This window comes from Stegodyphus dumicola, chromosome X1, assembly GCF_044657685.1.
Source record: "Stegodyphus dumicola isolate Sdum_Otavi_A_Nest chromosome X1, ASM4465768v1".
NCBI classification, from domain to species: Eukaryota; Metazoa; Arthropoda; class Arachnida; order Araneae; family Eresidae; genus Stegodyphus; species Stegodyphus dumicola.
The window spans coordinates 16,016,967-16,030,747 of record NC_140780.1 but is presented as its reverse complement, the minus strand read 5'-3'; the positions used below and the strand labels follow the sequence as shown (position 1 = coordinate 16,030,747).

General features: G+C 30.7%; 1 protein-coding gene across 1 annotated transcript in view; it reads left to right on the top strand.

Moving 5' to 3' along the window:
* The window catches only part of LOC118197983 (uncharacterized), a 77,266-nt gene extending 66,963 nt beyond the window's left edge, over window positions 1-10,303 (top strand). Inside the window, exon 5 of the mRNA XM_085807075.1 lies at window positions 7,809-10,303. Within this exon, the coding sequence (XP_085663201.1) occupies window positions 7,809-7,985 (177 nt within the window). The 3' untranslated portion in view covers window positions 7,986-10,303. The remainder of the gene's footprint in view (window positions 1-7,808) is intronic.
* The last annotated feature ends 3,478 nt before the right edge of the window (window positions 10,304-13,781 follow it).

The window sequence follows — 13,781 nt, the reverse complement described above, 5'->3', positions numbered from 1 at the left end:
ATAAAATAATTAAACACATGAACAAATATTTGAAATAAAAAATAATTATTTCTCATGCAATAACTGGGCCACTACAAATTTAATGCTTTGCATGTTCTTTTGGTTACGGTAAATGTTCTTCTAGTGATGGTAAATTATTTAAAATTTGAATTTAATAGCAAATCAAAAAGTGAAAGTATGTTTAATGTGCGGAAAATTTCGTGGGTACTTAAATCAAGCAAAATATTAAGTATTCTGTCTTCCAACATGGCATACCAAAAAGTTTTCTTATAAAAATTAAAACTAATGTGGTTGGAAATAAGGAATGTGTCTTTTTTTATCCTTATAACTTCTTAATGAGAATTACTATCAGAAATGCTGCTGTATTCTTGCAAAACCGATTAGGAAAACACTGTAGCATTCATAGTTGCAATTAGTGTTTTACAGGAAAAAGAAATCAAGAGACCAAAAATTGAAATAGTTTGAGATGTCAAAGGAAGTAGAATTCACATATGATACCATCCATAGGTCTTTAAAATGAAATAATCTCATTAATTAGTAAAAGAATTTTAAACAATTTATTGAAAATTATTATGAAACTAAGTTCTTTTAAAAAATTTTAATTCAGTTATGTTAAAAAGTCCAGTCTGTGCCTCTTTCTATGTAACCTTTCATACAGGTCAACAGTTTTAATTATGTAAATTTAAATTGCCAAGTCTCATATATATATCAGTCCCCGTTAAAACATTATTAATATTTTGCTTTCAAATTACTTCAAAACATCTTTCAAAATATAACTTACCAGTATGGATGCACACTTTTAAAATAATTCTACTTAATTAAAATTAAACTTAGGAGATAATATAATCAATTAATCAATACTGTTTAGGAAATGAATTATTATATATATATATATGTAATGATATTTTTAAATTAAAATTGATTAAATTAAATTCTATTAATATCGCTTAATAATGTGTTGGCGATTCTCTACCTAAATTGCATCCCTGTTCCTAAATTTTGGCGAAATCCTTTCTTTAGTATAAAATATATTAACCTGTTGGTGCCCGCCAAACCGCCAAACTCATCAATCTGTCATATTACATAAAGTACTTAAGAACACTCCTGATGAGAAGATAGCGTCACCTCGTGATTTCAATTAATATCGCTGATTGGAGGAGCCTCGTGACGTACACATGTGTATAAGTAGGGCTTCTGCTCAAGGTACGAGGAGAACGCTTACCAGATGGATGCTAAAATAAACCTACCACTTTATATTCCAAAATTTGTCTCATTCCTGTTGCCCCGGCTGCGTAAAACAAATAATGTATGAGAAATTACATTTCAGAAAGCCGGTAGGATACCACCTTCAAAGGGATTATCTAAAAAAGAAAATACCCCAAGGATTATACGGATAAAATATTACGCACTTAAGATGAATTTGCCGCTGTGCGACTTCTATGTTTCTACATTTTTCGCTAGGTGTTCTTGCTTCAAGAGAATCATCCTTCTGTTACCTGTATTCTGGTATTCTGCAGATTATTTTACATCCAGAGAAGCATCCTTCTGCCCCCTGTGATGTGCGATCTGTGTTTCCATCGTAAGTTCGTTGTTCATCAAATGTGCTCTTACCGTTGACCTACTTTTGAGGATGGAAATCTTTCCCTACGTCTACGCCGTTCTGTGTTGCTCTCGAGAGCTTTGTGCTTGTGTGGTGATTGATCGTGATTTGCGAAAATCTAAAGAGTGCACAAAAATGTGTATTTTCGTGTCGATTTCATCACTCGTATTCTCGTCACAATAAGTCAAACAGAAGCAATTAGGAAAAGGATTGGCGATGCAAATGATATTATTACTGTTGAGTTATAATTACTGATTTAATAATAGTGTTTTTATTTTGAAAATTTTAAAAAGTATTATTTTGGTATAAATGTATTTTAAATTTGGTATTTAAAGGATGTATTTTGGTTTTAATATCGTTTTGGGAAAATTTAAAGAGTATTATTTTTGAGTTAGTTTTATTTATGAAAGTATTATTAATTTTATTTATGAATGTATTATTAGTTTTATTTATGAAAGTATTATTAAAAGAATAATGGCTAATGAAAACCTCTCTGATCCTGATGATTCAGTAAGGGCAGCTAGCGCTGAACCTGAAACAAGTATAATTCCCTTTGACGCGCAGAATGATATGGATATAAATTCATGGCTTGAGTACTTTAACAAAACTCATTTAGATAAAGATGAAACGTGGAAGCTTAATAATGTAGCTCGATATCTAAAAGGTAATGCACTTAGCGTATATGTCAAAAACTGCCATAAAATTACTAAATATGTGGAATTAGTCCAAATTTTAAAGGAAAATTTTTTCGACCCCACTTTAACTACGTTTGGTGATTTTGCCAATTACAAGTACAATCATAAAGAGGACATAACGCAATATTTTCGCAAAAAATTAGATATTGGTAAAAAATTAAATCTAACTCATGAAATGATCTTGGAGGGTCTGACGGATGGCCTTCCTATAGAATTAAAATCCTTAATGACGATCAACGCACCCTCTGACCCCATCTCTTGGCTTACTCATGTCCATAAGCTTATTAAGATTAGCGAAAATCAACAAATCAAAAATGTACCTCCCAGATTTGTTACTCCGATTGGGAACAGTCCCCAAGATTACAATCGATTTAATAGAAGTAGAATTTCAGCTTCAAGCTATGAAACTACTGTGAGACAAGATTCCCCTAGACCCAACAATTTCCAACGTTTTCAGAGACCAAGTAATTTTTATAATCGGTTCAGTGGTCCAGGATTTACAAGCCATCATAATTATAATTCTCAAAATAGATTGCCATTGCCCCCTAGTCCCTGTAGACTTTGCACTCGGAACGGAATCCCAAATGCTTTTCACTGGTTTCAGGTTTGTCCTTTCAGAAGGGAGAGATCTGATACGCCTAATGTTACGCCCCTTGCAATAGAACCAACCCCAGAAACCCCTCACAGTAGTTGACTATTAAAGGTGTGGGGATATTTGCCCAATAAGAAACGTCTAGAGTGTGTTGTAGACAGTGGTGCCACCATATCAATAATTTCCTCCAAAACAGCTAGACAATTACGTTTAAAAGTACAAAGAGTTAGATCATTTTCAGTAACCCAAACTAAAGGAAAAATAATCTTCAACAAAATATGTTGTATACAAATGAAAATTGGACGGATTAGTAAACAAATTACCTTGTTTGTTCTTGATAATAATTTGAATTATGTAATTTTAGGACTTTATGAATGCAAATTATTTGAGTTGAGTATTGATTGTACTAATTTAAAAATTAAACAGAGAGCTATTGTACTTAATGATGACTGCGATTTTGACAGCCGACCCATATCTCTACACCTCCAGCTTCAAGGTGGTACAACAAATGTTTATCCATGTGTTAACAATAATGATGATGATGTAAGAAATTTTCCAACCTGTAAATCTCGGACTACAAATCCAAAGGAATTAGTTTCTCAGTCTAACATTTATGTGAAAAATGCTGTTTCTAATACTGTCGATAACAAAGAGTATAACTTGGAAAAATTGTTAAATGATTATTCGTCTGTGTTTTCTAAAAATAAGTATGATGTAGGAAAAATTAATATTGAACCTCAACGAATTAATTTAAATTCTGATTTGCCTGTATCATTAAGACCTTATAGAACATCCCCTATGGAAGAAGAGGAAATTAAGACCCAAATTGATCAATTATTACAAGCAGGTATAATTAAAGAAAGTTGTAGCCCATATTCGTCCCCCGTGACTTTAGTATTTAAACGTGAGGAAGGAAAAAAAACTAGATTGTGTATAGATTATCGAAAATTGAATTCCCTGGCTAAAACAGATGCAAACCCTCTTCCTCGCATTGACACTTTGTTAGACAAATTAAGTAAAGCAAAAGTATTTTCTACAATTGATTTGAGATCTGGTTTCTGGCATATCCCGATTCACCCTGAGATACTGAGAAATTAGCTTTTTGCACGAATTTTGGATTATTCGAACGGTTAAGACTCCCTTTTGGTTTCAAAAATGCTCCTGCAATTTTTAACAGAACAATTAGACGAATATTAACAAAAAATAAAATTAATTTCGCTTGCAGTTACTTTGATGATATAATCGTTTACTCTTCCTCTGAGAAGGAACATTTAGAACATTTAAAAATTTTATTTGAGGTGTTTAAAGAGGAGCATATTAAATTGAATCGAAACAAATGTGTGTTCGCCCGAGATCAGATCACATTTCTTGGCTATGAAATAAAAAATGGTAGAATAATTCCCGATAACCATAATATAGAAGTTATTAAGAAACTTAAAAACCCCAGTAACACCAAAGAGTTACAAAGAGTTTTGTGAAGTGTGAATGTGTATCATAGATTCATTCCGAATTATGCAACTATTAGAGCTCCATTAAACAGACTCTTGAAAAAAGATGTCAAGTGGGAATGGGATGACCAATGTCAAAAAGCTTTCGACGAAATGAAAAGAATACTGATTTCCAAACCTGTTTTACAATTGTATATTTCCAGTAGGCCATGTCATATTTTTGTTGACGCTTCTCAAACTGCTGTTGGAGCTGTTTTGAAACAACCAGATGAAAATGATGTCCTTCACCCTGTATCATATCATTCCCGAACTTTAAGAAATTATGAGAAAAATTATACGATTACTGAGTTAGAATGTTTGGCCATAGTAGATGCCCTAGACAAATTCTATTACTATCTGCATGGACAAAAATTTGTTATACATACGGACCATGCGGCCCTCGTTTGGCTCAAAAATGTTAAAAATTTAAAAGGTAGACTCTTCCGTTGGTCACTCAAACTAAGTATGTTCAATTATGAAGTAAAGTATCAGAAGGGCTCTACCAATATTGAAGCTGACATGCTTTCTAGACATCCTGTTTCATAGCACCTCCAACATTATGTACATTTACTTGATAGAAATGAAATAATCCAACAACAAAAAACTGATAATGTCTGCGGAAAAAATTACCAAGAGATAAATGATATGATGGTAATTAAGAAAAAGAATTTTTATAAAATTGTAGTACCTAAATCTTTAAGATTAAAATTGTTGAATAAAACCCATGAAAATTTTGGTCACCCAGGAGTTCAAATTATGCTTAACTTAATCACCTCTCAATATTATTGGCCTCATATTAGCGAAGATATCGGAAATTTTGTTAAACATTGTCATACTTGTCAACTTAATAAAAAGCAAAAACAGAAAAAATTTGGTCTTATGCAAGACGTACCCCCAACCGACAAACCTTTCGAATGTCTCTCTATTGACACTGTGGGAGGATTTAATTATTATAATTCTACAAAAAAATATTTGCATATAGTTATTGACCATGCAACAAGATATGTCTGGGCGTTTCCCTCTAAAAGTGTAACTTCAGAAACCTATGCCAATTGTCTAAAACAAATATTTCAAATACAAGTCCCCGAAAAAATTCTGAGTGACAGGAATGCAGCCTTCACTTCCTCTAGATTCAAAAAATTTCTTAAAAAGCATAATGTTAAACAACTTTTAACTTCATCTCACCATCCCCAGACAAATGGTAAAGTAGAAAGAGTAAATCAATCAATAGTAAGTCGACTAAAATGTAAAGTAAATTCTTCTTCTAAAAAAGTACTGTGGACTAAAGTGCTAGAGCAAGTTGTTATCGAATATAACAACTCCCCTCATACGGTAACTAAGTTCACCCCAGCATACTTACTATTTGGTAACCTCCCTTTTGAATCTCCAATTGATCAAAATAAATACCCTTCCTTAAATGAAGCAAGGGCTTTAGCAAAGAAAAGAACTATCGAATACCACCGAAAGAATAAAACTAGATATGACATCAGATTTGTAGAATCTAAATTTCAACCTGGAGATTTTGTCCTTTACGAGGAATTTGAATACCCAAATACTAGAAAATTGACTTCACCCTATTCAGGCCCTTATCAGATTATGAATAAATTATCTGAAGTTAATTATGAAATCGACAGGGAAAATTTTCACACGAAGAAACCAACTGAGATTGTACATGCGTCAAAATTAAGGTTCTATTATCCACCTGAAAACTTTAAATTACATCATGAATAAATCAAAATTTATAAATCAATAAACAATCCATAACCCTTCTTTTAGTTTTCATCCTGTTGTCTCCCTTAATAGTTGATGTATCTCTCAGTGCCTGCAAAGTTTGTCTGGCCTTTTCTTTTACTGGGCTCCTTCAAACTTGAGTTTCAGGTTCAATGCACTTTCCGTGTGGGAAACACTCAATTGAGGCTATACTACAAGTAGAGTACTATACCCTCACATTTCCTTGAGCTCATGTTTTCCTATGTTTGTGTTATAAATTGTAGCAACAGTTGAAAAAGTTAAATTTCAGTTGTTGAAATTTCTGAATTTCATTTTATGTTTCTGCAGCATCGTGTACAAAAAACTGGTATGGATGTTGGAAGTTAAATTTTGTTTTGTTATCATTAATAAGAGAAAAATAGAGTGACAAAATATGTTAAAAACCTAGCAAAATGTGTATTTTCAACAAGAGTATATAAGAGCTCTAGTATCGTGACATAAAAACTCAAATGTTTTCAGTGCCAATGCTGATCCATATTTCGCTAATTAAATATAGCGCTAATTAAATGATCCGGAGATCTCCAAAGACCAGTAAAAGACTGAAGATGAGCCTGAATGACAACTCTAATGATTGTACGGACTCATACACAAACTGTGAATGGCATGCCCTAAGATATAAACTTACAAATTCAGTTATATTACTATTTCATATTGCCGCGTAGCTAACCAGCAATATGTTATTAGTGCTTTATTTGTTCTGCACTTAGTTACTATATTATAATTTCATTAATCATTTATTATATTTTATATACTGTATTCAAATATTTTATGTAAACATTTTGTGTGCCTTGAGGTAAATCCAATCAGTTTTCCTACTCACTTAATTTCCTAATAACTAAATTTTCTGCTCTCACTATCTGGACTGTCTTGGGTCGACGGCCGCGACTGCAAGCCTTTTCAGATGGGGGGGATAATCTGTAATGATATTTTTAAATTAAAATTGATTAAATTAAATTCTATTAATATCGCTTAATAATGTGTTGGCGATTCTCTACCTAAATTGCATCCCTGTTCCTAAATTTTGGTGAAATCCTTTCTTTAGTATAAAATATATTAACCTGTTGGCGCCCGCCAAACCGCCAAACTCATAAATCTGTCATATTACATAAAGTACTTAAGAACACTCCTGATGAGAAGATAGCGTCACCTCGTGATTTCAATTAATATCGCTGATTGGAGGAGCCTCGTGACGTACACATATGTATAAGTAGGGCTTCTGCTCAAGGTACGAGGAGAACGCTTACCAGATGGATGCTAAAATAAACCTACCACTTTATATTCCAAAATTTGTCTCATTCCTGTTGCCCCGGCTGCATAAAACAAATAATGTATGAGAAATTACATTTCATATATATATATGTACAATTTTAATTCTACAAAAAATTGCAAATTAAATACAAAAACCGTAACATTAATTATATCAAATATACCTGTAGGTAAATTTTAAAAAAAATCAGGATTATGGAATTAGTCAATGAAAATATAATCTTTAACAAACAGGAAGAGGTTACAGTAGAATAAGTTAGTATGCTTGGAATGCCATTAATTTGTTGATAAAGTTGTTTTTTGATAATTAATCAAATTTTGTAGAAGTGCACATTTAAATAATTTTAGTTACAGATGAGTGGATAATTAGTATATCTGTATTTTTCTTACACTTTTAGGATTTACCAAATGCATCTTCTCCTGAAAGTATTGCTGAAGCATTTGGAGTGGTTGAATTGTCAAGACACAATAAAGTTCAAGTTCTGCCTTTGCAGGTGCCAGCAAATTCTGATGAACCTAATGAATCTGTAAAAGTAATTAAAGACACTGTTATTAAATTGTGTTCTGGAAAATAAGCAAAAGCCTTGCATGTAAGAGTTGTAAATAATGTCATTTAAGTTTACATTTGTCTTTTTTTAGCACATATGCATATGAAAAAAAAAAAAACATATATGTACTTTTTTTTAAATTTATGTTAAAATATGTCTTTTTTTGATAATACACATAAAATATTTTTGCATTGGTTATACTATGCTTCAAAATTTAAATGCAATGTTTTACTTTCTTGTTTTGCTTCAATTTGTAGGGAAAAAAGTCTGGGCATATCACATTCAGAAACTGTAATGAAAGTATAAACTAATAATTTGATAATGATGCTTATATGCTCACAAATGTTAAATTTACTAAATGTTGCATTACTGTAGAAAATGATTGAAGTTTATCAAAAAGTATTGAGTATATTGAAAATTTCATATGAGCTTAAAAATTGTGAAATTTGATCATTCTTCTTTGCTTCATAATGCCTGTTTTGTTTCAACTTAAGCCATTATAATAAATATTTTGTATTATAATCTGATAATAATATTGAAATAAGTGGGTGGTGAAATGTATAAAAAATCTTTACTTAATTTTCTCGTTTTTTTTTTTTTTTTTTTTGGCATTAAAATATTTTTGAAGGTAGTTGCAGTCACTGCTTTTAAAAAACAATGACTAAAATAATTTGATTATAATACGTTTTATTTTAATAACTTGGCTAACCTTTAGAATCTCAAGTGCAGTAGTAGTAAGAGCTTCAGTCATAATATGAAAGATGATATTTTCCACTATATAAGCAAGCAAAATCTCTCGAAAGCTAATTTTTGTAAATTAAATAACTGCAAGTTTTTTACATTTTTAGAAGTATAAATTAAATACTATGCATGAGCTCTTTGGAGGTTTTTAACTCCTTTATTTAGCCGAAGATGCTGGATATCACCTATGTTCCTTTAATTCCATTCCATTGTCAGCTCGATGCCACTTTATATAGCCAAATTATGTTTTAATTGTGTTTGTATTTTAGAGTACGGTTAGCAAATGGGCTTTTAAATTTGCAATTTCTTAAATTGTTATGGAACTGCTTTCATTTGTGACGTTTCAGCTTATGTATTTGACAGAGGTGAGGAATTTTAAATTTTCTCAAATCCGTATCCTAAAGTTTGTATCTATTAAAAATGCAGTTATGTTAATTAAGAAGACTTAAATGAAGTACATAGATAAAACTTATTTCTTGAGGCTTTTCCTCATTATAAGCTGACAAGAAAAATTTTGAGCTAACAATTTAAATTTTTAAATTTTCCTGAAATCTTTTTAAATCAAAGGTGCGTTGGAGAGTTTATATGAAGAGTCAATATAGATAAAGATTAAACACTGGACATTACAGTCTGTCAGGAATATTAAGACTGTGACGCTGTGGACTTGCCTATAGTGATACTGGTGATTCTCAGCTACAGAAAATATAACAGTCATGTTCTATTTGTATTCAATGCTTCTGTTGGGTATCAATAAAAGTAATTGTTAAAAAATTCTGAATTAAAGTACTTAAAGATTTTTAGGTTAGGATTTGAAAGACTCAGATGATGAAAAATATGTGAAAATTCAGGTTTTGAAATCTCAGATTTCTTTCAGGATTCAGTAGATTCAAGAATTTGACGATGGATTATTTTGTATAACATTTTAAAGTGTTTCAGCCATTTTTTTTTTTTTTTTTTTTTTTTCATAATTAATATTTCAGCAACATGTAAATATTTTTAAAAATGCATTTATTGTTTTGAAATCTTTTTGTAATGAGTTAATAGTTGTATATTAATTCATCAACATCTTGTTATTATATATTTTATATAACAATACATCTAATAAGCAACTTTTCTCTTCAGGAAGTTCATGAAGTCACGTGTATAAAATTTTCAGTACTTGAATTTGGCTCTTAGAGGGCTCTTACTGGCAGGTTTTTGACAGTTTTTGGCTCTTACTATCACTAGAAGAATTGTAAAAAGTAACAGCATCATGAATGCTGTTACTTTTTACAATCATCATCATGGTGCTATGGTGAAAAAGGACTTAAAGCATGTTTTGATTGTTGTGCAAGATGTCATATTTCAAGCATAGAACCTCGTGCTTATTTTATCAGGAGCAGATTTTCATACTACTGCAATGATTAATTTAAGTCAAACAACAAAAATCAGTGTTTTATTTTCAAATTTTCACAGGACGTTTTGATGGTTTTACCGAACCATCAGCCTCAGCTGCAAAAGCCCAAATGAACGAACTAAGACATAATGGTTAGATAATACATCTAATAAGCAACTAATAAGAAAGCTTAGACTGGTGCTATCTGTTGATGAAATCAGAACTAAAACAATTTCTTTAAAGGCTGAAGGCAAAGATGGATTGGAATTAGGGTCTTCAACTAGAACAGAAAGACTTTTTGAATGTGAAATGCCTCTAGATAATCCAGTTCATTAATGGAAGATGTTTTTTGAATAATTTTGGCAGCAGAAAAATTGAAAGTGTGATTTTTGGACCAACAATGTTGGGCAACAGGAAATTTTAAGGCACGAAATTTTAACTCTCTCTTAGTTTGGCCAACGTAAATTAAACCACACTGGCAAGGAATCCTGTAAATACCCCAAGAATTCATATCCGGAATGGGGTCCTGGAGTATGGAACTCGGAATTCCAGATATGAATTCCTGAGTTATTTACAGGATTCCTTGCCGGTGTGGTTTAATTTACAATGGCCAAGCTAAGAGAGTCTTAAAATTTTGCATTAAGGAACATGTGGCATATGGTAGAAAAAAGGAAGCACAGAAGTCTTCTGTTACCCAACATTGTTGGTCCAAAAATCACACTTTCAATTTTTCTGCTGCCAAAATTTTTCAAAAAACATCTTCCATTGGTGAACTGGATTTTCTAGAGGCATTTCACATTTAAAAAAATCTTTCTGTTGTAGTTGACGACCCTAATTCCAATCCATCTCTGCCTTCAGCCTTTAAAGAAATTGTTTTATTTCTGGTTTCATCAACAGATGGCGCAAGTAGCTTATCTCCTGTCCAGGCTTTCTTATCTTATCTAATCATTATATCTTAGTTCGTTCATTTGCACTTTTGCAGCTGATGAGGATGGTTCGGTAAAACCATCGAAAGTAGTCCTGTGAAAATTTGAAAATATAACGCTGATTTTTGTTTTTTGACTTCTAAATTAATATTTGTACGGTGTGTTATTGTATCTTAATTACTGCAATGATTTTCTGGCATTTATTTCATGATAGCCGAAATGGTGAGATAATCAGTCTGCGACAAATCTCCCTCCAAAGAAACTTTTCTCCAAATCTTGAGGAATCTTGAGTGCTAGAGCAAATAAAAGTGTTATGGCACATGTTTAGAAGGTGTATATGTAATTTTTAACATTCCAAATAAAATTGCCCCACAAACATTTGGAACATTAGAGTAGTAATACAACTGTTAAAATTTAAATATACTGTCTTGTGTTAAATGTCACATTGTTCTAATCGTCAGTCCAATGTGCTTAGCTCAGAAAAATTACTGTTACACAAGAGCTGAGCTAAATTTAGCAGGGCTATACAGCGTGTCTACAAAAGTAATTACCTAGTTTTTATTTCTGCAACTGTTGGTCCTAGATATATACTTCCAGTTATAAACATTTTTTAAATGATCAAAATATTTAAATTCTCTTGTTTTTAAATTAAAAAATATCAGTTTTGTAAAAATTTGCAATTCTTACATTTCTTCTGTTGCCAATAATAAATAATATTTAGGAAAATATTGTACTTATTAAAGAAAATAAAGCATGAAAAGTTTGATTCTTGTATGCAAACATTAACGAAAGTATTGAATTTCAAAATTTGCAGTTTTTGACTTCAGTTTCAATATGCATTGAGATGTCGTGTAATAAGTAAATTAGAATAATTTGTATTTATTCCCCACCCTTACATACCATTCAATGATATTCTTTTGTGATGTACTGGTGCCTTTAATTAATTATTATTAAAATTAATAATTTTGTTACATTTGATATGCCAAAACAATTTTTACAGAATAATTTATATGGGAGTGACCTTTTTTCTGTTTTATTTTTAAAACAAGTAAAAAAAATTCTAAATACAAGTATAGGGAGTATAGGGATTAGAGGAATTTATAAAAATTTAAATTCTGTAATTTTTACAAAATTGTTTTTTTAAATTTAAAAATCCGAAGCATGAATATTTGCATGACTTAAGACATTTTTTGTTGCTGGAAGTATATTGTTTTGATGAATGGTTGTGAAAATAAAGGCTACATAAAAACTATTGTTGTTAGCTATACAAACTGCTACATTGGTTAATGTAGCAGTTCAGAATACTCAGTAATTCCTTCTTTGCACTGCATTTCAGCAGGCTTCATATTAAGAATTATCAGTTCTTTTCTCATAAAATGATGTGCATTGAATATTTATGTGTAAGGATTGTGCAGTTATCATTATAAATTTAATGTAGAATGTTTACATTTTTTCACTTACAGCTGTGACTTTTTTCTGTTTAGAAGTCATTGTAAGCACCTGTGTATCTAAGGATATTTTAACATTATGTTATAGTCAGTGTTATGTGTATAATGTGATGACCTTATTATGTTTAAAGTGCTGTATAATTTTATTATGTACAGGAATTTACTTTTGATATTCTTAGTTTTCTGTTTATATTTTGGTTAAACCAGGTTTCTTGGCTTATATTTCTATTTAGTATAATTTGTGTTTGGTTCAAATGTATGGATCACTGAAGCTTTGTTTCTTACCATTAAAAAATTGTAACTTATTGGATTTATATACATATAACATAAAAGTTACATTTTTTTTTTTATATCTTGATATGCGTGTGATATTCCATATCAGAGTTTTTAATGTTTGTATTTCTTATACCAACAAATTAGTGAATGATACAGTATTGGCCTCTAATTTATTGAGGTAAATAAATTTCCTTAATATCGGGAATAATATTTCCATTGCCTTAAACTTGAAATGTGAAGAGCTTAAATGATTGTAACATGATTTGCATTTTTACTTCTGAAAATGCCTAGTGTTTATCATTATTAAATGCAAATGTTTTATCATTATTAAATGTAGCATAGTCTTCTATATTGACTGCCAGAGGTTTAAAAAAAATAATGCTTAATGAAATTGCAGTTTTAAGTCATTAGTCTCTCTGTTGAAAAATAACTGATATTTTTATGCACAAGAAATGCACACTACAAGTTTATGGCAGACATCAACCTTAGATTCACATAAATTTCTGTTTGGTATTTAAGATAAACTGGCACATGTCTGATGTTAATTCCAACTTCATATTAAATATTTGTTAGAAAATTTTGTTGAATAGTGGCATTTCATTTTCCCATAAAATGGGATTGTGTGCTTTTATGTTAATATATTCTATCCAATTTGCCTGTAATAGGTAAATGTTTATGTGTACAAATTGTATTGTTTTTGCTAGCATTTAGTTAAGATTTAGATTTAAAATCCATTTTAATATTTATAGATTTGCATGTTGTTAATGTATAGAATTATTGACATTTGTTTATCTATTAGCAATCTGTAACATAAACTGGTGAATAATTTGTGGTTAGAGTTTTTAGTCGAAAAGAAAAAGCTGTTAAGTAGTAGTTTAAATGAGGGTGAAAGTCAAGCATGTGTATCACAGGATGCTGAACAAATGATAAAACAACAGAAAAAGGTGTAAAATTAAAAAAAGTACTAAATTTGTTTTCACATAAAGATTTTTTTCCCCCACCCTTTTCAGTCTTTTATTTGGCATGTGATGCCTTTATCTTTCATAACAGAGAGTAG